The following is a 24,890-nucleotide window of genomic DNA, read 5'->3' as shown; positions in this document are numbered from 1 at the left end:
TTTCTGTGTGTCACCCCCAGTTACTTCTCTAAATAAATTCCCCATATTTCAGAGACAACATCCCCTATAAACACCATCCCCAGGTTGTTCTTTCTGCCCCCCTCACCTTTCTTGCCATTATGAGGCCGGAGGGTTTGTGAGACACCTTGAAGACCACACCACCATTGCCTGCTCCCAGCTCACTGATCTTCTCAAAGTCATCGTCCTTCAGCTCCCCAACCTTCTGCTTCTGGGTGAGGAACGCCTCCAGGCGCTTCCGCTGCTGCTCATCCAGCTCCAGCTCCTCCAGCTTCTTCTGCAGGGCCTCCAGGTTTGTCCTGCAGGGAGACAAGGGCAGGACTGAGCAGAGCTGTCAAAGGGGATGAGGGAACAGAGCTCAGAGTGAAACCACTCCATTTCTGCACCTGCACACGCTGCCCAGAAGGACCCAACCTGCACAGTCACCCCTCTGAGATGTGAGATGTGTTGCTGCACCTCTGATTTAAGTAAACTGTGTTTTATTATTTTATCCCAGATAAAGCAATGACAAACACAAGACCCCAGCTTCCCCATCCCTGAGGTGCTGCCCCAGCCCAGGCATGCTGAGTTTCACCAGCTCCAGGAGTGGCTTCATGACTCTGCACTTCTGCTCAGAGAGAGCTCCTGAATCACAGCACTCCACGCTATTTTTAGTTGTGTGTTTTCAAGGTTGTGTTGTAATTTCCTCCTGAGTTTGCCTAAATGTTTTATTGACTGATTTCCACAGCACTGTATAACCAACAATTCATTCAGAAGTTCCTAATTTAGTTATCAGTAAGAAGTCATCAAGCCAAATCAAACATATTCAAAACAAAGTCACTGGGAATGCAAAAGTCTTTGGCCCAAGGGTTTCAAGCTTATTTTAATTTTGTTTCAGGACACATCTGCTGGAAACCTCATTTTAACATGAGGATTCATGTTTTTAAGCAACACAAAATAGAAAACCAAAACTTTATGAGGAGTTAAGTTTGGAACTACAGACACAAGTTCAGTGTTCCAGGAACATTTTAATAACTTCAGTTCCTACGGAAATGCTTCATTCCAACATCACAACTTAAAGGTTCCTGTAAAATTCCCTGCTTCCAACTGCAACAATAAGTTGCTGCAAGAGTAAATATTTAACAGCAAGAACCTGTTTTGCTTCACCAAATTTATGCAATGTTCCCAGGGAATCCAGTGTTGCTAGGATGAAGAATTTGAGGGAGAGAATTTATTTCTTCGGAAGTATGAAGAATGGAACTACTTTCCTTTAAAAAAAATTAAATTCACCAATAATCAAAACTATTTCTATTCACCACTTCATAAAATGTTCACTCTGAAAATCTGTTGCACAAAGGGACATCCTCACAGCCAGTGAGGAGCTGGTCAGCTGAGAGGGTGCATGACTACTACCACAACTGTCTCTATCCTACCTTAAAAATCAAGTATCTGCACTAAACAAAATTATTTTATGCTATATTTTAAAGAGAAACATCACTTCTGTCCTCATACCATATTTTATACCTGTATAATCACACACCAATAATCCTGGAGTATCTCCACTGAAAAATCCCCCAGCTAGATAAACGTGGCTTACACAAACATCCAAGTTAATCTGTTTTACTGCCTCTGCTTTAAAGAGGAATCATTAAGAAAGAAACACATTTTTTGAAATCCAGAAATGCATAACTGAATGATTAATCCCTGGATTATTTTTTTCCCCATCAGATGTGCCCAGTGAAGCAAACAAATTCCAGGCTGGAGTCAAAGTGAGGTGTGTCTTTCCTAGAACACACCTGAACAGCTCTTCCGACACCATGAGCACAGGAGAAAAGCTGAGGCAAAGTCAAGCACCCCTCACTTTCCTGCAATAAACTCCAAAACAATAAATGCTGCACACAAACTCCATGTTTTACCCTGGAAAATTACTGTTGTGAGAAGACAGAACTCAAATCTTCATTATAATTTACAGGTTTTGAGAAGAAACTTGCTGTCATTTTAAGGATTACTGAATAAGGCAGGGTTGTCCATTTGAAATTAAAAAAAAAAAAAAAAAAAAAAAAAAAAAAAAAAAAAAAACCAACTAGAGACACAGACACAGGATGCACCAAGGCTTTCCTTGCTGTGCTTTGAAGAAAACAACTATTCAGTTTTTCTCTCAGGCAGAAGGGGGTTTTGGCTTTGGAGACAACACAGAGATGCTTGAGCACATGACTTGGAGCAGACAGACTGCTGGTGTGAGGGAACAAACAACTGTCCTGCTGATGCTTTAGGAACAAAAATACTTGCTAGGATAGCACTTATCACATCTATTTAGTCTAATGTTTGTCTGCATAAGGCTATTTTTTTAATAAATTGCCTGCTTCAATCTAAATTAACTTGGCATTCACTTAAAAGAGACATTTCCTTGCTTGAAACTATGAATTATTGCTGGGGTCCCTGCTTGAATACAAGTCAAGAGGTTCCAAAGGCTCCCCCAGATGGGAAAGTGTTGATTTCATGAATTTCAGTACCTCAGGTTTCCCTACCACGTGTGGCCACCAGTAAAATCACCAGAATGTTCTAAGCTCTCATTTCATTACTTGCAGTGATGAGCACTAAAGCTCTCAGATTTAACTGTAAAGTGAATTAATCTGAAAGATATGAACCCAACAAATGCATTGTCAGAATCACTGTTCAGAGTGTAACCACCAACATCTCCAGTCAGCTTTATGAGAAGAACAGAACTATAATAACTGAATGTCAGGCATCAGGAAAGAATTGATTTTTTTCATTCTGCTTCTTTGCTCGAAGGACTGAATATTAATCAATTTTAAATGCAGATAGGTAAATAGAAGGTGCATTTTTGTAATCTAAATTGGTGGTGTTACCTACTCAGAGTGTTTCCATGAGGCAGGACTTTGGAAGTTTAAGTTTTTAACTCCAACTACAGCAAGAACACTCCCCTGACCGGTACCTGGGACTGTCACCTGGGCCAGGTAAAAGCATCACAGCAAGTTCCAAAGCACAGAGAAACAGGTGGAAAAGTAAATCATTACACAGGAAGTTTTACAAACTGAATGAAACCAGCACATCCAGAATGCAGAAGAGGGAATATTTTAGATAGTTCATCACCAGGCACCACAAAAATGTTCAGGAACTTTGGCAGCTAAAATAGCAACATGCTACTGTGCAAGTGTCTGCCTCCAGAAAGAGCACTGGGAGTCACTTAATCTTGTATAAAACTTTTATTCAGAGACAAAGACTCCTATTAAAATTCATCCCCATTACCTGCTGCAGTCCTGGGGCTGTGTTTTTCACTGTCAAGGCACCATGGCTTTGCCAGGGATCCATCAAAGCAGGAAATCATCAAAGCAGCTCAGGGCTCCACGGTGCCAAGCGCTGCTCCGAGGCAATAGGTGATCATTTCATTTATTGCTGGCAGTCTGGGAGCCAAGCACACTCCAAACTGCACCAGGGATGGGATCCAGCTCTCCCAGGGCGATCCTTGGGAGGAAGCCACGGGGAGGTCAGAGCTGCTTCCTCCATTTGGTAGGGAAACGGAGGAATCCCACAGAACAGCAGCAGCAAACACCTCCCTGCTCATTCAGGAGGATGAACACCCTGCACAGCCAGCACACAACACCCTGCACTCAGGGCTGTGCCCTCTCAATTATTGTGAGATCTCTCCCTTCCTGACTTAATGGAAACTTCCAAAAAATACACACTCAGGGCTCCCCTCTCCCAAGGGCAGCATGAGGTACCAGGTGCCCTGGAGGAGGAATTCTCTGCATCCACATTTGACCAGGGAGGATCTCTCCTATTAACTCCCATTGCCTCTTCCTTTCTGTGCTCAAGGGAGTGTTGTGCCAGTGCAGCATCCCCCCGTGGCACTTCTGTGACCTCCCAAGCTGGAAAAGAAAGCAGCAAGAACCAAACCTGTGTTTCCTGCTGCAGGCTGGGCAGGGAGGAGCCACGCACTGTGCAGTGGGAGCACTCAGCACCCAGAGATGCTCAGAAGGCAAGGGGAGATTCTCAGCTCCGCCTCAGCTCTGAGGAAAGCACTCCTGGAGGAGATGCATGAACATTTCAGAACACACCTGCTCTCTTGGAAGCAGTAACAGGAAGAGGAATGCTGCTTGCAGGCTGCTAGCACATCATGGCATAACAAAAAACAGAAAATAAGTCCTTAATTAATATTAGTACTCCAAATCCCTAGGAGCTTTTTTTTTTTTTTTTTTAAATTCAATGTTAGTGCTAAGTTAATCATACACTCAACCCTAAAGGCTACAGCAAAACTCAACTCCAAAGTCTGCTTCAGAGAGAGAAGAAAAAAGTGTGGCAGGGGAAAAAGGAAAAAAATCTGAGAGCCTTTACAGCAATTTGTCAAATATCTGTTCAAAGGCACCACTATCAGTGCTGCAAGCTGAACAATTAGCATGAGTGAAAGCATCAAGAAGTACTTTCACTTTCAGATCTCCTGTCGCATGAGGATACAAAGCTTGGGGGTTGTTTTCCAGAACAGTGACATTAATGCTTTCCCCAAGCCCACACAACTGTCAATTTGGAGAAGAAAGTAGGCAGTTCACTACATAATTTCCATGAACAACCTCAATCAGGGAGCTGAAATTAAGTGTTAGGAACATGAAGACATTCTGTGGTTTTGAGAAGACAGACTACTATGTTGTGTGACTCTGCCAAACCCGGGCAGCAAGACAAACTCTTATTAAACTTTTCCTTTAGCAAAGAGCAGTTCACAGAATAACATGGAAGATAAATGTAATTCCAGAAGTCCTCCAGCTTAGAGCACAGGTGTCTGTCTGGGTTAACTCCAGTGCAGCCTCACAAAACTTGGAGTGAGAGCATCAACTCAAAAAAATCCCAAATTCCCTATAAATGCAATGAGTCTGCTTTAGAAAAATACACTGGTTTTCAACTCTCGTTGGTTTCCAATCCTTGCAATGTGTTAGAGGATCTTAAAAAATTTCCCTTGTACTTAGGTGGGATTTGTATGTGAATTTATCATCTGAGCATCACAGACTGGCTCCTTACAGCCCATCCCATCCCATCCCACCCCTGCCATGGCAGGGACACCTTCCCCTGTCCAGGCTGCTCCAGCCTGGCCTGGGACATTCCAGGGATCCAGGGGCAGCCCCAGCTGCTCTGGGCACCTGTGCCAGGGCCTGCCCACCCTCACATTAAAGAATGTTTCCCTAATATCTAACACACCATCCACTTCCACATTACAGTGACACTGCATGGCACAGAGTGAGGTTTAATACTGCCAGAAAAAAAGGAGGCAGATATTTCATTAAAATCTATTTCTCAGTAAAAGGCATGCAAAACAAAACCATTAGAAAAGCACTGCTCTGTCCAAATGGTATTACTGTACCATTGTATTCAGAATTTGCTCTAAATCAACTCTGTAAACCCAAGTTAAGAAATTCTACAGCCAAACCTCCAGAAATCCAAGCTCTCCATCTCCCTTTCATGTCTGTGCACCACAGATTTTTCCCAGCCAACACTAAACATTATCAGGATAAAGGAACAACAGGGCAATTAAAACTTCCTTATGGACAGAAAAATGAACTTATTGATTGGATATTTAAAGCACAACACAGAGGACACACAGAATTATAAATTCTGGTCATCAGCTGACACATTTATTTACCCAAGGCCTGCATTCCCATTGTTTTATGCCTCTGAATTAGGAGTTAAATATAATGACCAAACCAAAGGATAACACATGCAATAGTTACAGTAACAGTATCTTCCCAGCCACGCAGCCTTTGAGGGCCACTACAATAATAAAAAAGGTGAAGTTACAGGATCAGCTTTCAAGGCCCCTGAATTAGGCCAGGGTTAGAACTGAGGCTCCTCTGTGCAGGACAAACTCCATGGACAGCACAGAGACCACACCAGGGAGCAGGGAAAGAAACTGCCAGAAACTGCCTGAAAACAGAACAAAAAACCCAAAACTGGGATTCTGAGAAGGCCAGGATGGAAGGTTTGCCTGTATTTCAGATGGATGGATTGCATAACACTGAACATTTGTCAGCACGGCCATTTAGCAAAAGAAATTAATAACCTTTACCTAATATATTAATCAAGTGTACCAATACATACAGAAATATTCACATATCTATATCCAAAGAGAACATTTTTTTCCAAAAAGAATGTGTTCTGCAATCTGCTGACTCATCTTCCCACCACACTGAAAAAAGTTCTGGAAAAGCACAGAACAATGCTGAGTTGTACAAAACCCTGCAAGAAAGGGGGAAGAGCTGCCAGGAACTTTCAAGGGTTTCTTATAAAAACCCATAAGGAGGTTTTAAAGAAGATTCTTGTTCATCCAAAGAATCCCACACTGTTGGAATATCTCCATCCTGGTGCTCAGGATGCAGAGGGAAATAATCTGCTTTTTGTGCATCCCCTGTTATGGCCTGCACTTGATGGATGAGGCAGGATCCAGGTGGAAATCCCATCCTGAGGTGTCAGCAGGGAGGAGTTCTGCTGGAATCCACCCTCCTCCTGCCCAGGCAGGACTCAGGGTGACAAAGGCTCCTCCACAGGTGTTTGCCAAGAGATGCTGAGCTCTGAATGAGCCCTGCCCAGCTGTGCCCCAGCACTTCTGTTCCAAAGTGTAACCACGACTTTGTCTGAGTAATGCTGAGCACGTACCAAGGCAGGAATCATCTGATTACTAATTTCTAGGGACAAAAGTGATTAGAAAAAGAAATCCACTGCTTCCTCAAAAAATAAAAAATTAAAAATTAACAAGTCTTTGGAAGAAAGAACACAATTCCCCAAAAATTCAGTTTTGCCAGATAACATTTCTGCTTCCAAGAGACATTCTTGTGTTTTGGCAGTGGAATTTGCACACTTGCCACAGCCCAGGCAACCCCCAGGGCAATGGTGGGAGAACAAATGCAGCTGTAAAAAAGGTAACACAGGCAAAAAGGGGGAGGAGCTTTTTTACAGAAAATTTAGAATTCAGTAATTGAAAGGGAACAAACTACCTAAAGGTGAGATGGAAAGGTTTATCAGACCTCATAGAAAATTCCTTCCTCAGCTCATTTCAGAATGTTTCTCCTGTTTACAGTGAAATACGTTAAAATATCCACTCTAGAAACTGGCTGGTGGATTTCCTGCCCCACAATCTTCATGTTTGGGTTTTTTTAAGTTAGTGCTAACTCCAAACCCCTTTTCCCAGGTTAACAACAGCACTGTTGTTGCACCAATAAATAATTCAGCAACATGTTGGCTTTACCCAGACCCTCTCAATCCCTTTCTCTTGCTGTGAGATAACACTGGAAGGTCTGGCAGGAGATTTGTTCCTCTCGGGACAGAGACCTGAGATTACTCCTTTAAAACCTGTGCTGGTCAGGAATTGCTGTAATTTCTGAATTCCAGCATCTCCCCGTGCTCTGTCGCTCATCCTGCCAAGGCAGGAGGCGATGGTCTCACTCTGCCCCAAGCAACCCATTTTCAGATTAAATCCCATTTGCAGTGGGATCATTTCCCTGGCCCCAGCGAGAACTCCTCAGGGCTGCTCGGCCAGGAGAGGAGAGGCTCTGCAGAAGGAGCAGGATCTTGCACAAGCCCTGTTGTGAAATCTCACCTCCTGCCCGTCTGCACCTCCCTGTAAGGACACGAAAAGCAGCTGGATCCAGAGCACAGCTGCACTTCCCTCACCACTTATCCTCCTCACATTTCCTCAGCAACGTTTATTTCTACAGCCGGTTTTTAACTCCCCTAAACCAACTGAAGCTTTTTAAGCTCATACAAACTAAAGTATTCCTCCATTACCATCATTATGCTTAAATCTGACTGTCAGAACATAACAAGACAGTATTAAATGTCTTAAAATCCTTCCTACATCCATAATTGTCAACAAAAAGCTGCCTACAGCCAGCAAGAGCCGCACAGGTCAGTGTGCCCCTTAATTCACTAATTTCTGTGCTACTGCTGTACACTTAGAATTTTTTTCAGCACCAGTCCGTGAGGTGCTGCAGGCTCTGACTTTTCATTATTTTATTATAACAGATCACATGTTCTATTAGTGCACTTAAGTAACATTAAAATGGTATTTCTAATTCAGTGAAGGACAATGCCAGGCTCAAGCACGTTAAAAGAGAAAGCTGTGCATGAGTATATTTTAATTTAAAATGCACTCTCTCATATCACATGTATTTGGAAGTTTGATTAATCCTTCATTAGTAGGGGATTAAAAAAAGGTTTCTCTCTCTTTTTTTTTTCCTTTTTTAATATTTAAAAGCTTGCAGTAATTCTACATGTATATTGAATGCAACTGCAATCCAACCAGATCAGTCATAAAATTCCAGGGTCTAATCTTCCAGATCACTGCACACAGGCAAAAAAGCTCCCCTAATGTCTAAGGAATTCCAAAGGGAAAAAATCCCCAATAAAAAATCCCCCCAGGAAGCAAGGCAGAACCGACCCTGCCAGCATTAAAGTGAGCAACTCTGTGAAAATCTTCCTTTCCTTTTATCTAATCTCACATCCAAGAAACTGATAAAAAACCCATTCCATGGAGGACAAATCCTCTTGGAACAGGATGCGCTGGGAAAGAGCCCACAAAGGGAACTTTAAGCCCAAAACCCCAAACCCAAAGGCCCAAACCCCCATTTCTGTGATGGGACACAGCCTGCCCCTCCACCCCTCAAAAACCCAAACTGAAGCTCCCTTGGGAAAGACACTGAAAGGCACAGAAATTGCAGGAGGCACAATGAGTAAGCAACTGTTTACTTTGCTAATTGCAATATACACTGAAGTGCAAAGCAGTTCTGCACAGTCCTCAAACTTTTCTTTGTCAAGCGACCACAGGGAGCTGCAGCAGCCATTCAGGGACCTCCTTAAATGCAATTTAACCAGAATAAACAGCAGCAATAAGAAAAGGCTGATTAATTAATACTCAAACTATGACTGGAATTTGCAGCCACCCATTTTTACAAAATTACTCTCTGGCTTGAACAGTTCTAAGGCACAGGTTGCTATAATTGAGGCTTTAAAAAGAGAAAACCCTGACAAACCACATTGTGCCTGATTACTTCATTCTACTCACAGTTTGCTTTGGATTTTCTTTCTTTTTTAAAAAGAAATGCAGCTCCTAAGGTGATAAAGACCTATGGACACCATCTTAAACCCCTCTCAAGGGCCCATTTCTTTTCAGCACATCAGAGAAGATGCAAATTTTGTTGTCTACTTTTTCTTGCTCTCATTTTTATCTAATTAAACACAAACCTCCTATTGTAGCTGACACTTCACATCTGAGATTTGCAGAGGTCACAGCTCAGGCTTGATTTGGGGGACACCAGTTGTTGCTAAAACATATACACAATTATATTTTGAAAAGAATTGCATTTGGAAAAAAACCACACTTCAATCTCATTGTGTCAAAGCTCATAAAATACATAAAAGTCAGTGGCACTCAATTTTTAAAAAGTATTGTTGTCATTTTTGTATTTAATCAAATCCCAGGCACTTTTGGAAGGTTTATATTTTAACACCAGAGCTGGGAAAGTTGTTTAGATTTATTGAGATGAGGTAAAAAGCCAGGTTTCAGAGGAGTTAGTTTGAGCCTTCTCTTTGATTTTTTTTTTTTTTAAATTTCAAAGATGCAATTAAAGAACTTCACAAAGCATCTTTCTTTCCATGTGAACAAAAAACTTAACTCTAATACAGAAAGTGGCATTATCTCAAAACCTGCTTTTTTTCATACTTCACGTTCTGAGGCTGGGTTTCAGAGAAACCAAAATTGGTTGAAAACTGTCAGATAGTGAAAGCAACAGAGAGCTAGAAGTTTGAAAGGAACACAAATCCATAAACTGGAGATTGATTTGTTCTTGTTTCTTTTGGCTATTACGACACTGAACATTCAGCCAGAACAGTTTTCCTTCAATTAATTTTCATTCAGGTTTGCTCGGCTGGGTTTTTTCCCCTTTCCCTGCAGAAGCTTTGCACAATTATATCCGTGCAGCTCCAAGGAATGAAATTAAACCTGCAGCTGGCCAGTGTCATCCTGGTTCCAGCCTGAGGAGCTGAGGCAGCTCAGAGCAGCAGAGGTTCAGCCCTCACCATGCAACAACCATGGGAAGTGCCAAAAGCAGAAGCGAAGCTCAGGGCACAGGAAAACCTCGCATGAAGTTGCCTCTATTGTCCAGCCGGGCAGAGCCAGGGATTGGGAAGGCCCTCGAGAAAAATTATTGGTACAGGATGTTGTGGTTAAGTAATAGCTACAAGTAACAAAATCTGCCGTCGGGGAGAAACGTTGTGAAACGTTCACTTAAATATTTGGGGTACGAGAATTTGAATTGTAAGTGCGCTAGCTCCCCTTTGTACTACCTTGTCAGGAAAAAGAGGGATAAAAAAGAGAAAAAGAAAGGAAAAAAGAGGAAGAGCCAGGCACATGAGACCCAGGCCTCCTGCATACCCCTAAAGCCCCACAGCACGTGCTATAATAAGCTTTCCCTTGCTCCAGTCAATGAGCTCCCAGCACCAAATAAGGATGCAGACAGAGGACAGGACACAAATGCAAAGCAGGACATCCTGAATCATCCAGCCCCTTCTTTCATTTCCTCCCGTTCCCCTTCCTTTCTGCCAGGAAGTCACGGTGTCAGAAGCGCTCGTTCCTAAAAGCATTAATGAGCTACAGAACCTTCCCCCTGTGACAGAGAAAGTCTCAGAATTCCAGCACAGCTCCCCAGGCCCTGCACATCCGTTTGGGCCGGTGCCAAAATCGCCTGAGGGCCTGAAGAACTTCCTTCCCTTCCCTCGGGGTCCCTGGGGCACTCACGGACAGGAATTCCATCGCCTCGCTGGGAATCTGCCTTTTTGCCCCGCCAAATCCTCGAGCTCCTTGGGTGCTTTGCTGTGTCTGAGGAGCAGGGAGGCGTTTGGAGAGGGCCAGGTTTGTGTCTGTAAGCAGCAACCAGAGCCTCACATTGCCAAAATTCCAGGAGTGCAGGCTCGGGGCTTTAGGAAGTGTTAATATGGCAGTGCAGGGATGCACGGCATGCACGACAGCCTCACAACACCTGACTGAGGAATTCAGGCACTGACCAAAGGGGGAAAAAACCCAGAGCAGGCTCGGGGAGGAAAATAAACAACCTGACAGATTAAGGAAATGAAAAACAAAACTGTTTTCAACTCAATTCCAAAAACATTTTTAAATTCTGATGCAACTGTTCTTTGCTATTTGAAATCTTTCACAACGAGGGCTTAAAATTAGCAGGATGAGGGGATATTTCCATGATTAATTAATCCTGGCCGTATATAGGACAACTGGTTGCTGAATTTACTTTCACTAAGCTACTTCTTTTAAAAATACTGGCCACCTCTAAGCCTGGCAAAAGCTGGGTATGAGGTCCTGTGTGTGACACAGATCACAGCTCTGGGGACACACACACAGACCCCGGCCAAATCAAGACATGGAGCAAAAAATGAAGCAAGGCAGTTCATCAGTGCAGAACAGAGGCAGCACTCCCAGGAGTCTCCAAAGGCTTCCAACAAGTAAATGAGTACCATACATGTAAAAGCAATTTAAAATTAATGACACTTCTTGTGGGAAGAGATACGATATTTGGTATATTGGGAGCGAGTGATTTACATCAGGTACTACAAGCAGCAAGTGATTGGTGTATCAGATTTATTCTGTAGAACAAGACTAAAATGCACAGGGATCCCTGAAGACTAAATCAACATATTCCCAACTGCCTTGAGAAAATCGACTGGAAGGTGCTACCCAAGCAAATACAAAAACACAGTATTTTTCCCCCTGTCAATCCAGAACAAAAGCTCTGTAATATTTAGATCATAATGCTTAGATACAATCAGTAACTCCTGCCAAAGAACAGTTTTTCGACAGCTCATCGCTCAGTTAATCATCAAAAGATTTTGCTAGAAATGTCACAGCTGGAGCTGCTAGATGCTGAATTTTTTATTTTTTGGGAGGTGTTTGCTTGGTTTCAGGGTTACATTTCTTTTGCGGTTGATTTGGTTTTGCTTGTTTGATTTTTTTGTTAGATGTTTGGGTGGTTAAAGGAGATCGGAGCCTGTGTGAAAACGTGGCACACACGAACACGGAGCACTTTAAAGCCCAAGAGTCGCACATGTCACTGCAAGGCTGCCTCACATCCTCTGTGTCACCGCGCTAGAGCCGCACATCGCAGCTCAGTTTACATCTCCGGAGAGGACCGAGCTGACCATACAGGGGCAGGAATCTGCTCCTCCAAGACACACCTTGCTTTCAAGGCTCACTGCAGGGCCAGCCCGACACCATTGTCTGAAAATCAAGGTGTGAACCTTGACCCGTGAACCTCAAATGAAAACCTGCTGTAACATTTCATCACTTGGCGGTGCCGGGGCTGTGTCTGCCTGACCGAGGCCACCCTGCCCACCCACATCCGTGAGAAACCTGCAACAGAGGCTTCACCAGCACCACCATGCAACCATCCAATGTTCAGTGCTTTTTCCCCCACAAGTGTCCCCGTGATTAGCTCAGCCCTTCCCACATTTACAGTGTCATGTTTGTGTTGCCCACAGAGCAGCTCCGAAGCTGTTTCTCCACACACGCTCCTGCCGTAGCCAGCACAACATGTCAATTAGTGACAAACAGATCTGCTCAAACTAACCATTGTTTGGGTTAAAGCCAAGGACGAGGCAAAACAAAACAAAACACCTTTTCTACAAATCTGTGAGATCCAGTATAAATTCTCCCACACACAACGTTTATGAAATATGCCATCGCAAACGTGTAATTTGGCATTACTAGCTAATTATATAAGCTAAGAGCCCAGCAGACACCATTACGGACTAGGAGAAAGGAGTTATACAAGTTTCCCCCTATTTTTTCACCAGTTTTTTTCCCCCGCCTGTGTGACAGAAGTTTGTTTATGGCCGAAGGCAGCACCCCCTCACTCCGCGGAGGGCACAGCGAGCATCCCCCGCCGTGCCCGGGGCACCGGGAGTCCCGCCCGCGGTGCTCGCGGCAGCCGGGCCGGGGCGTGCGGGGCAGGGCGGGCTCGGAGCACCGCACCCCGCGGACAGCGCCCGGCCCGGCCCGGCCCGGCCCGCACCCCGCCCCGCCAGCACTCACTCCGCAGAGCTGGTCCCGTTCACGGCGGATCCATCCGGAGCGGGGTTCAGCTGGATCGGCCCGGGCTTCTTCTTCGGCATCTTCGCCCGCACACGGCGCGCAGGGGAGCGGACGGAGCGGCCGCGGCCCCACTTCGGAGAGGTCCGAGGGACTTCCTGCGGTGCGGCAAAGCTGGCGGGGAGCTGCCCTTGGCGGCGGTGCCCCCGCGGGCTGCGGGCAGGCGGCCGTGCGGCGGCGGGACCCCGCTCCGAGCGCTCCGAGCTCCGGCGGGCACTGCCCGGGATCGGGATGTGCCCGGCCGGGACCGCGCCGGCGCGCGCCGCCCGCAACAGCCGCGCGCATGCGCTGGGAGCGCGCGCACGCGCACGGCGGGGAGCGAGGCCGCGGGAAGCGCTGCCCTCGGAGCGGCTCCTGCCCTCGGAGCGGCTCCTGCCCTCAGAGCGCTCCTGCCCTGAGCCTGCCCTGCCCCAGCCCTGCCCCGGGGTCGGCGGCGACAGCGGCAAAAATCCTGCCCGGGCAGGGTGGGCAGGCCCGGCACAGGCTGCTCAGAGCAGCTGGGGCTGCCCCATCCCTTGGAAGTGTCCAAGGCCAAGCTGGACGGGGCTTAGAGCGCCCTGGGATAGTGGAAGGTGTCCCTGCCCATGGCACTGGATGGGCTTCAAGGTCCCTTCCAACCCAACCTATTTAATGATGACTTAAAGAGAGCCTTGCTTTAACATCGACTTGCTTCCACAAATCGATAAAGGACTGATTTTTTTTTAAGGACCTGCCACTTAATACTAAAGGACGTGCGAACTGCAGTATTACAAGCAGTGGGAGCAGAGGGATCCGGAGGAGAGGCAGGACAGAGGTGTCCTGTGCCATTGGCTGGACCTGGGACAGTGCGGGTCACTCAGCCCAGACCCCCGGGCAGGACAGCTGCGTGTCCGTGTCCCAGTGGGCCCTTCTGGGGCAGCAAAGTTGCTTTGAGAGCAATACATGTATATTTATCCTTGCTATTTGAGAGCAATATATGTATATTTATCCTTGCTATGGTCAGTGGAACGTGTTCTTCCATAGCAGTTCTCTCTCCACCAGGGAGAACTGGAATGTAAAGGTGCTGCTGTTTGGCTGTGGATCTTGCAGGGGATTCAGGGGCAGGATATGGAATATTAAAGCAACCAATAGCCCTGTTTGGATAGCAAAGCCAGTCTGGACACACGTGTGCACTGTGACACATACAGTAATCACATGATTAGGTTCAGGAGATAAAAGGAGTTCCATACATTTGACTTCCTGACTTCCGTGAACAGAGTGACTCTACAATCCGCCTCTACTGCTGAGATCTGTAAGGAACTTTGCTAAAGTTTAAGTTGCTTTATAAGATTAATTTCTCAATGTCTGAATCCAGCACAAGTCAGCTGAAAACTCTTTTAAGGCCTGTGGGAGTTACACAGTGAGATGGGCTTACAGATTTCTTCTGATTTCTGACACAGCTGAGAAATTCTTTCTGTTGCCGCTGTACATTTCTGTACCACACAGCGCTCCATCTGTCAACAAACACGACACATGGAGCAAAAAAGACTCTGCAGTTACTCATAATTTTGCGTATGTGATAAATGAAACTTCTCACAGACACACGTGAGCTGAGAAGTGAAGCAGCACCGAGGAACTCAGCACTGAGGTGGAGGTAGTGCCTTGGTACTGGTAAAAGAGTGAAAAATCAGTTTATTTTGGCAGCTCCATTTTTTCCTGAGATTCCCTAACTGTCCTTTTCATATACAAGACAAGTGAATACACCACCTGAATGAATAACACCTGTCCAGCAGTGAACAGGTTTTATACTCCAGTGACTTGATTCAGACACCAGAAGAAGTGCAGAGTTAATTCCATAACAAAATTTCTGCTGTGAATACTGTGGATAAAGAGCCAGCCTGAATTCTGTATGATTTAAATTTTTGTGGTTTGCAAAAGTATAATTATATTTTAATCAAAATAATTATTAATGTTTTTACAGAAACTGAAATGGTGAACAAGGTTCCCTATATATAATGCAAAAATGCTGAAGAGTTCCTATAATCTTATCCATCTCTAAAGTAAAAAAAAAAAAAAAAAAAAAAAAAATTATTCACAGCTTTGCCATTAAAGACATATTCCCTCCATCTAATTCCAGATATTAAGGGACAGCTCCCTCCTCTGGAGTGCTTTATCCTTGCACTGAGAACACTGCACTGTGAAATTACTGATTTCCTCAATTTCTTTTCAAATCTCTTTGACCAAAGCACAAAACCCAAAAATATCTTGGGTTCACTGTATCTAGAAATAAATCCACGGGAATATGGATTGATGCCACTGCAGAAATAATTTCTGTACCGTTGTCTGTAAAACAAAGAGGTTTGACTTCAGGGCATTAGTTCTAAAAATTGAGTGCATTTCCCCAGCTGAAACAGAACACATGTTTTGGAAATTTGGATATTCTCCTTGGAAGGAACTGTGTTTTGCTCTACAAACAGGTGTTTCTGGAGGTGAATCACAGAGGAAAAGATGAAGAAAAAAGAGAAGGCACTGTCATTTCAGCGAGAGGCTTCTGAGCAGGGAGACTTTCTGATTTATTGATTTCACCACCACTTGGAAAAATAGAAATAATTTGTCTCTGAAAACAGAACTGGAACAAAGAAGCTTGTCTTCATTACCACTTTTTTCCCCTTATAGAAACCAAAATTTTGCCTAATTTCTTGCATGAAAAGAAAACCACAATTACTATATAGATCAATTGCATCTAAATTAAGCCAACTTTTCAAACTCGATTGCCACATGGAGCCGCATATTTTACAGCCAAAACATGTGCACACAAACTTCTACTTGCAAGATTTAATACTTCTTAATCTATTTAGTGGTTAGCAAAGCAAGTTAGGGAAATAATTAGTCCCATAAAGCAATGGAATTTAAGAAGTCTGGTTTGAATTTGAAAAAAATTGGCCAAGAGGATCAAAAATTATTTGAAGGGAGCTGACAGAGAGCCTGGCAGACATCACACCTGCCTTGCACTTTGTTTTCCTCAAGAAACACAGATTTAAAAGAGCCCTGTGGATCACAGCACAATTTGAATGCTTTGTGATATACTAAAAGCTTAGAAATGAACGTTTAAGGTGGCTGCATAATATCAAATTTAAATTAGACCAGCAAGGTATAAATGTAAATAAGTATAAATTACAAATAACTGAAATTTGCTTAATCCTTAGGATGTGACTTTACATTAATACAATGGGAGCAGTTGTGCTGAGGGTTTATGGCATGAACAGCTTTGCCAACACAATATTTGAAGGGTTTTTTGCCGAGCAAATTCTGCTCCCTTAGGAATAAACCCCTTCAAGCATGGAAGCAGGCAATTATCCATTTGACAGATTTGCTTTGCTGTATATTACGTGTAACAAAGCAGGAAATGAGACTGAAATATAAAATAAGGTGCTAATTTTCTGCAGTTTTCCTAATGAAATTACAGTAATCAAACAGAAACAAGGAGTAATATTTCCTTTTCACCTAAACTAGAAACCAGAAGTGTTTTCTAGAATGGAGACAACCTGTGGGGGGTGCTTTGTTTGTTTTTTCCTGACTTATTATTTTAGCAGCATGTGGCTGGTTATTCATTTCCTGAGGAAAACCAATAATCAATGCTTGCCAGCATTTGCTTTTTATTTAATTAGGAACATAGGACTGGAAAGAACCACCTAGGTCATCAAGTCCAGATTCTAATTAAACACACTTCAAAATTATTGATTAATCAAAGTCGCATAAATATGGTGGGTTTTATAACCATGTCCTCTGCAGAGATTGTAAGTGATCTTCTGATTTTTGTTTGTTTGTTTGTAAGGATTTTTCAGTACAAAAAGCAACTCTTATTTTCAATGCAAAGAGCTCATCATGTAGATATTTGATTTTCAGTAATTTTATATGACAATTACAATATTTTGTGCTGGAAATTAACAGCACTTGATCGATGATTATTATTAAATCTCTGTGTTAATTTTCATACTTCAGCTGCCTCAATCAATTGAAGAAATTGGTCATATCTAAAAAGATAAGATTAATTGATTCAGTGCTAAAAAATCCATTAGCGTGTTCTCTCTATATTTGATATATTCTTGATTATAAAAGATGTTGCAATTGTGAATACACATTTTAAACATTTACAGTTAAAAGAATTTTAACCAGAAGGTAACTGCAATTGATTTTGCCGTACTAGAAAGAATACATTAAATTACCAGAAACATTGTATGTCAAATTTGAATTTATAGAGAAATAAGGGAAAACCAATTCCTTTAATGGATTCATATTTTACATTAATTTATATAGTTTTGTTTAAACAAAAAAGAGACTATAATTTAAGTCAGATACACTTCTATGGACTGAGCTGTAAAAATATGAGAACAATTTACAGCTCCAACTGCTTTGGAGACAGGAGCCTGGAGCCTCTCCTGTTGTCCCTGCAGCCCAAATCCTTACATGGCATTTTATGTGCACAGCTGCCAAACCTCTGAGGGCTCGGTGTATTTATTCCTGCCTGGACAACTGCAAACTGTTCAGTTGTCAATTCCCTGAAGGCTTTGTCTGGAGAACATCTCAGGATGGCTCTGTCCTGGTCCTGGGCTGAGCCAGGGCGGGAATCCCTGACCTGCACTGGGAGCAGTGTGGCCACAGGAGCAGGGCACTGTTGTTTTGCATTACTGCATTTTTATTTCTATTTTCCCTAGTAAAGAACAGTTATTCCTACTCCCATATCTTTGCCCCTTAATTTCAAAATTATAATAATTTGAAGAGAGGAGGTTTGCATTTTCTATTTGAAGAGAGGCTCCTGCCTTCCTTAGCAGAGACCTGGCCTTTCAAACCAGGGAGGGGAACGGAGCTGGGAAGGGGCTGGAGCCGCAGGAGGGGCTGAGGGAGCTGGGAAGGGGCTGGAGCCCCGGGAGGGGAACGGAGCTGGGAAGGGGATGGAACCTCAGAAGGGGCTGAGGGAGCTGGGAAGGGGATGGAACCTCAGAAGGGGCTGAGGGAGCTGGGAAGGGGATGGAACCTCAGAAGGGGCTGAGGGAGCTGGGAAGGGGCTGGAGCCGCAGGAGGGGCTGAGGGAGCTGGGAAGGGGCTGGAGCCGCAGGAGGGCTGAGGGAGCTGGGATTGCTCAGCCTGGAGCAGCTTTGGGGTGACCTGCGCCCTTCCAGTTCATGAGGGGACCATCTACAAGGATCTGGAGAGACAGGACAAGGGACAATGGCTTCAAACTAACAGAGTAGGTTTAGATGGGATATTAGGATGAAATTCTGGGATATTAGGATGAAATTCCTCCTTGTGGCGGTGATGCAGCCATGGCACAGGTTGCCCAGAGCAACTGTTCCATCCCTGAGCGTCCAAAGCCAGATTAGACAGGGCTTGGAGAAAGCTGGGACAGTGGAAGGTGTCCTGCCGAGAGCAGGGGGTTGGAATGCGAATGAGATGCTCTGCAATGTCCTTTCCCACACGGAGCACTCCCGGACTCCACAGCCCTGGGATCGCCTCAGCCGCCTCGCCCCGCCCACTGCGTTTTGGCGCCAAAACCCCTGAGCCACCGCCTTCGGGAGCTCGCGAGACCCGGGGCTCTCGCGGGAGCTGGCGCGCGCGGGGGCGGCCCCGGCCCCTCAGCCCGGCCCCGCTCCGGCCGGAGCCGCTCCTGAAGCGGAGGAACAGAGGAACAGAGGAACCGAGCCGTTCCTGCTACTGCCTCAGCCCGGGGCCGCTCCGGAGAGCGCTCCTGAAACTGAGCAACAGAGCCGTTCCTGCTACTGCCTCCGCCCGGGGCCGCTCCGGAGAGCGCTCCTGAAACTGAGCAACAGAGCCGTTCCTGCTACTGCCTCCGCCCGGGGCCGCTCCGGAGAGCGCTCCTGAAACTGAGCAACAGAGCCGTTCCTGCTACTGCCTCAGCCCGGGGCCGCTCCGGAGAGCGCTCCTGAAACTGAGCAACAGAGCTTCAGCTGCCATCGCCTCAGGCCAGCCCGCTGCGGCCGGGGGCTCTGGGTGAGCTTCCCTGGAGCAGCCGGAATCGGGGACTCCTCCTCCTCCAGCCCGCGTTTCGGGGTGGGTGAAAGTGCTGTAAATTTGGGGAATTGCCGCTCCTCCCCCCGAGGCTTTGGTGGGGAATGGGAGTGCCACGCGGCTCCATGGATAAGCGCTGTACTCAGGAATCCACTTATTTCAGTTCATTCCTGCCACTCCCAAGTAACTTCGGCGAGTTGGAACATCACAAGCCCTTGTTTTATTCGGCTCAGCAAAGCTGGGTTGTGTTATTCTCTGTATGGTATCTGCTGTTTAATTGTATGACGATCTGTAAATATTGTAAATAATTGACGTTTTTCCGCTTCTGTGGCAGCCTCGCCGCTTCTCTTTAAATGCTTTTGTTTTCTGCAGGAGGGGAAAAAGGCTTCTTTATGGCAATGCTAGATCCTTTAGAGAACAACTTGTTTGATCTTCCTGATTATGAGAACACAGAAGACGAAACATTCCCACCCCTTCCCCCTCCTGCCTCTCCAGGAAGAGACGATGCAGAATGGGCTCAGGCTAATGGAGGTGAGCACCCGGGACCCCTAAAAATCCCATTCTAATGCTGTGCAATCGAAATTAGTGGTGTTGAACTTCAGTGCATTAAAATAGGCGGAGAACAAACTGTAAATTTAAATTGTTAATCACGAGATGCTTTCCAGCTTGTGGGAAAATTTTATTTTTGTGGAATCCATGAAAATATGTGCAGAAAGGAATCATCATAAAACTCAAACTCTTCTGACAAAATGTTGCTACAAATAATTGTACAGCAAACATCTATAGTTACTCTTTATGAGTTGGCTTTTAGAAGAGATAAGAGCATTGGATGTACTCTCAATGCACTTATCAGAAATACAAGTAGAAACCTAAAATGTGCAGCAATTGCTTTGAATACTTGAATGATGCTGTTTTCTTCCCCAGATCCAGATGGAAACCAGGAGTCCCAAACAAAGGATTCTGCTGTGACCAAACAGAAGGCAGTAAAGAGACCAAGGCCTAGATTAGATGCCCAAAGGTAACTTTATACAGAATATTTCTTTGTGTGCTGAGTTTGATGTAGGGCTGTGGGAGAAAATTATTAAGGTACCTCTAAAACTGGTGTGAGTTCTTTATAATCAACAGAGAGAATCCAAGCTTTAGGCTCTTTCAATAAATGTGAGTTTTTTCTTTGTTTTTTTTCTTTTACTTGATAATTGAAAGAAGAGAGTGGGTTTCAAATACCTGCCCCATTTCCTATTCCCAGGTTAACTTCAGAAAGAGGGCTCCCAGCTCTGAGACACATGTTTGACAATGTCAAGTTCAAGGGCAAAGGGCACGAGGTAAGAGCTGGTGAGCTGGGTTTGTTTCCTGGGAGGTGAATGCAGGTTTGCTAGAGTGCTGCCTGTCTGATATGGGGAGCTTTGATAGGACTCTTGCTGGCCAGCTTCCCAGCAGTACCTGAACAAGCCCTCATGTTGTTTGGAGCTGCAAACTTTAAAACAAACATGAAATGCTTTAAAAAAAAAAATCCATAATTTGATCATAAAATTCTTTTCCTCAACTCTAGAAGTAGAATATCCCATCTGTGATTCTTGTATTGTCCATACAAGCAGGGTTTTGAATCCCAAAGTTTTTAAAAAAAGTGTGACATAGCACTTGAGCCAAGAGAAAGCAGGACTTTCTCTACAAGCTTTCTTATTGTTTTGGGTGCACTTCAACATGCAGAGCTTATTTTCCTTTACACATCATTGTAGAGTTGGTTGTAGACAGGGGAGGGTCGGTCTCTTCTCCCAGGCAGCAAACAATAGGACAAAAGGAAACAGCCCCATGTTGTGCCAAGGGAGGTTTAGGTTGGTTATTAGGGGAAATTTCTTCAGCAGTGTTGTTGAGCCCTGGGCAGCCTGTGCTGTGGAGTCATTGTCCCCAGAGGGATTTAAAAGGCTTTCAGATGTGACACTTGGGGACATGTTTTACTGGTGGCCTTGGCAGTGCGGGGGGAGTGGCTGGAGTCGGTGAGCTTCAAGAACTTTTCCAACCCAAACAATTCCATGATTCTCCTGGCACCCTGCAAGGACTCCTGTGCATCTCTGGTGTTCTTATTACCGCTGGAGCGCCCAGGAACTGGGCAGTAGTGCTGAAAGGTGCAAAAACCTTCCCTAGATCAGCCTAATTTGATGTATCTGCATTCTGAACATCGGGAGCGATGCCAGTTGTGCCCCTGTGGATTTATTCCAGCCTGAGTTCAGCCCTGGTTGGTTAAGGACAATGCCTCAGGACCTGCAGATGTTTGACAGGATATGCAGATGCTCCCCTGAACTTGTGTCAGCGCTGTTCTCACAGCCTGAGCTTCCACATGGATCGTGGGAGGAGGAAGGGAAGGTTCCCCCCACACTGGTCCTGCTGCCATTTTGCAGAGACTGTCAGGCTGCAGATGCTCCATGTGTGCAGGAACTGCTGCCCCATTGCCCTCTGCATCTCCCCTCTCTGTCAGCTTCAGCAGCTGGGTGTTGTCTTTCCTGCTCCAGGCAGAGGACCTGAAGACTCTGATCCAACACATGGAGCACTGGGCTCACAGACTGTTCCCAAAACTGCAGTTTGAGGATTTTATTGATGTAGTGGAGTCTTTGGGAAACAAAAAGGAAGTTCAGGTATGTATATCTGTCAGCTCTTCATGGTTTGGAATAATGTAAGAAGTAGGTTTAGGGGATCAATTATGCAGTAAAAGAAGATTTAGGTTGTGCATACTGCTCAAAAGTAAAATGTTATTTAAATAAATTTCTCTCAATGTAGAACTTTGTCTAGTATTAATGTTTATATTTATATACAACCTTTCTTTATTTGAAATAATCCTCCAGCGAATTGGCTTCAGCATTTTCAGGCCATCTTTAACCAGAGCAAGTTGCTTAACCAGCTGGAGCTGGTTGGGGGTTTGGGTTTTGTTTGGTTGATTTTTAATGTTTGAACCTGCAAAAGAAGACGGATAAAGAATTCAGCTTCACCTGGCTGGGTGATGATCCCAGCACTGGAGGTCTGTGTGTCAAATGGACATGAAGTGAGAGTGTTTGTTCAGAGTAACAAAGTGTAAAATTGCTGTGGTTTTCCCATGCTCCCAAAGTTGAACATAAAAACCTGCTGCAGATGAAACCCCAGTTTTTCATGTCCCACCTGCAGACCTGCCTCAAGCGGATCAGACTTGATCTTCCTATTTTACATGAAGACTTCAAAAATAACGAAGGTATGCTCTCTCTGCTATTTGTTCAGTTCTTCAATGCTTAAGATTATTTATTTCCCTTCCTACTGACCAGAAGTGAATGATCATGATAGGCTTTTCTAGTGCGGAAGAAATTGTTGAGAGGTTCTGCTTTAAAAGAGGTTTCTGTGTTGTGAGTGCAAAGAGCTGGCCTGGGCTTTGGGGTGCCCCTGGTGACACGTGGCTGCCTTGCCTGTGCTGCAGTGTGAGAGCTGCCCTGCAGCCAGAGGCAGCCACGGACAGCAACACGAGTGGTTCCTGCCGACAGCGTCTGCAGAGGGATCAGATTGTTCTGTGCGATGGTTCCACACACTGCCCTGCCAGCGTGCCTCTGGGGCACTGAGGGCACTGCTGCAGCCTCCAGGGGAGGAACTGCGAAATAAAACCTCAGGCTGGGGTGTTGGATTAGCAACCCAACCTTTTTGTCAGCTCTCCTTACTATTCCCAGGCTTAAAGTGGTGCAGCGGCCTTGGGTGCTCTGCTGCTCTGTGGGTGGGTGAAGTTTGTCTGGCTGAACTTCCTCCACTTTGCATGTTTGAGTGCTGGCAGATGAGTAAATATCTCTGTAATAGAGCACACTGAATTCAGAGCTGAGTACTCAATGTATGTGTTCAGACTTCTGATTCACACAATCCTGGATTGGTGTGGGTGGGAAGGGACCTTAAAACCCATCCTGTTCAATCCCCTGACGTCCCCACCTTCAATTAGTGCCACACAGCCTGGCCTTGAAAGGTTGGAATTCCTGTAGGACTCCTGCCACTTTCTAAAGGACAGTGTTTTATTAGTAGTGTTGGGAGGAAAATGACCTGGCCCTAAGGATTGCCTGGATTTCTGGTTCCTTTTGACCCTTCAAGCACAGCTGCTGTTGCTCACTCAGTACACAGAGCTGTGCACTCAGGCATTGATTGTTGTGGGTGTGAGCTCTGAGCACTTGTGCCCTTTGAATATTGGGGATGTGGGCCTAGGCAGAAAATTTCCCATTAAAATTATGAAATCAGCTTCAGCTGTCAATACAAAATGTAGAACACAGAAATGCTTTCAGAACATTCTCTTGACTGATGTGTTGTGGATCTCTGTGGGTTTAAAGTGTTGATTCTGCCCCTCTTCCCTTTTTAAGCAGAAGAAGGGGCGAGCAACGGGCTGGACACAGCTGCTGAGGATGCACACTCGCACTGGGGCAGTGCAGAGGAGCTGAGCTCCCTGCCCGGGCCCAGCCTGACGGAGGAGCAGCAGGAGCGGATGAAGAAGAACCGGCGGCTGGCCCTGGAGCGGCGGCAGGCGCGGCTGCAGGGCCTCAGCCAGTCCCAGCACCAGGGTAAGGACCCCACTTCTGTGGGAGCAGGGACCTGAGCTCCTGCTCACAGCCCTGATGGCTTCCCTAGTGAGTGCTGCAATGTGCAACTCTCACGTTTAACAGTTTTCCTGTGGTTAAACTCCCTGGTGCTTGTACCAAGCTGTGACCACTTTTTCTCTGGTGAAATGCAGCTCTTATCTGTGAGCTGCCTTTGCCGCCGCCTGGGATTCTGGTGATGGAAGCATCAGTTAAACACAGCAATGGTATCTTATCTACTAGTTTTTTCTTTTTTTCCCAGCAGAGCTCCCCAGTCATTACTCAGAAGAGGAGTTTGACAGCCCAGTTGCTCAGGATCCCCCTGGCCTCACTGAAGACACTCAGGTTCCTGCAGCCAAGGATGCTCCCACACAACATGGAGATGATGAATTGGGATGTGCCAGGGAAGAGCAGTAGCTCCCCCACACTGTGAATGCCGTTCTTGACCAAAAGACCTCCTTGCTTTAAGTACTGTCATTATACTGAAATTTTGCTGGCTCTTGGCACTCCAGAAGCTTCAGGGAAGTGTTTCCCATGGTGTCACTGAAGGACAGAATTCGTTCCTGGAAGCTGCAGGGGAGCAGCTCCATATACCAGGAAACAGAACAAAGACCTTCAGCTGCACTTGAGCCATCTTTTCCACCTCCCAAAACATTTTCTAAGAAATGTTTATGAGTTTTTGGACCTATTTGAATAGAGTTTATAATTTATGTTAAACTGAATGAACTGGGATGTTGATAGATTAAGTTGCTATTAAAGGTGTGTTTGGGGTTTTTTAACAGGGGCACCGGATTTTTTTTAACTGCTTATCCATTACTTATATATTTTTCATATAAAATGGAAGCTATTAAATTTGAAAAGTCAAACCTGGAATGCTTGTATGAGGCTGCTGCAAGGCCAGGGCTCCCACACTTCCCCATCTCTCCCCAGACAAGCACCTCCCCTGAGGGAACGAGACCTTCCTTCTCCTGATCCTGCTCTGCTTGAGCCTCTGATTCATTCTCTTCTTAGAGTCCTGGTTTTCCTTACACAACAACTTTTCTTTTTAGAATGAAGAGGAATCACCCCTTCTAAAGGGGTGAAAAGTACTGAATTTCTACACAATGAATTAAGCCACTACCCTCAGGGCAACAAGTGCTACTTTATGAAGGAATTTGCTTTTTATGACCTTGTAGGAAAGAAGGAAGTATTTA

General features: G+C 45.2%; 2 protein-coding genes and 1 non-coding gene across 7 annotated transcripts in view; 2 read left to right on the top strand and 1 right to left on the bottom strand.

Moving 5' to 3' along the window:
- MAP2K1 (mitogen-activated protein kinase kinase 1) overlaps positions 1–13,393 on the bottom strand; it is a 32,555-nt gene extending 19,162 nt beyond the window's left edge. Inside the window, exons 1-2 of the mRNA XM_058811308.1 lie at positions 13,094–13,393; positions 107–317 (exon numbers count right to left, since the gene is read on the bottom strand). Of these exons, the coding sequence (XP_058667291.1) occupies positions 107–317; positions 13,094–13,173 (291 nt within the window). The 5' untranslated portion in view covers positions 13,174–13,393. The remainder of the gene's footprint in view (positions 1–106; positions 318–13,093) is intronic.
- A 5,471-nt stretch (positions 13,394–18,864) lies between these two features.
- On the top strand, positions 18,865–24,485 carry TIPIN (TIMELESS interacting protein). 5 transcript variants are annotated; one of them, XM_058811591.1, is made up of 8 exons: positions 18,865–19,117; positions 19,508–19,666; positions 20,060–20,153; positions 20,382–20,457; positions 21,643–21,765; positions 22,289–22,352; positions 23,485–23,682; positions 23,960–24,485. In XM_058811591.1, the coding sequence occupies exons 2-8, from the start codon at positions 19,528–19,530 to the stop codon at positions 24,112–24,114; spliced, it is 849 nt and encodes a 282-aa protein (XP_058667574.1). In that variant the 5' UTR covers positions 18,865–19,117; positions 19,508–19,527; the 3' UTR covers positions 24,115–24,485. The 5 variants fall into 5 exon arrangements, with proteins under 5 accessions (XP_058667574.1, XP_058667577.1, XP_058667576.1 ...); XM_058811594.1 differs by having other exon boundaries at positions 18,865–19,177; positions 23,488–23,682; positions 23,963–24,485; XM_058811593.1 differs by having other exon boundaries at positions 18,865–19,177; positions 23,488–23,682.
- On the top strand, positions 22,548–22,681 carry LOC131562225 (small Cajal body-specific RNA 14). The gene has a single exon (XR_009275141.1). It is a non-coding gene; the product is annotated as a small Cajal body-specific RNA 14 (non-coding RNA).
- Positions 24,486–24,890: the final 405 nt, after the last annotated feature.

Source organism: Ammospiza caudacuta, chromosome 10, assembly GCF_027887145.1.
Source record: "Ammospiza caudacuta isolate bAmmCau1 chromosome 10, bAmmCau1.pri, whole genome shotgun sequence".
Lineage (NCBI taxonomy): Eukaryota > Metazoa > Chordata > Aves > Passeriformes > Passerellidae > Ammospiza > Ammospiza caudacuta.
This window is presented reverse-complemented; position numbering and strand designations above follow the sequence as displayed.

Excerpts from the sequence above, each read along its gene's own strand:
- TIPIN (XM_058811591.1), top strand. The coding sequence starts at position 19,528 with ATGGCAATGCTAGATCCTTTAGAGAACAACTTGTTTGATCTTCCTGAT. Across the intron at positions 20,154-20,381 it reads CCTAGATTAGATGCCCAAAG|GTTAACTTCAGAAAGAGGGC; the intron begins GTAACTTTATAC and ends TCCTATTCCCAG. Across the intron at positions 23,683-23,959 it reads CAGCCAGTCCCAGCACCAGG|CAGAGCTCCCCAGTCATTAC; the intron begins GTAAGGACCCCA and ends TTTTTTTCCCAG.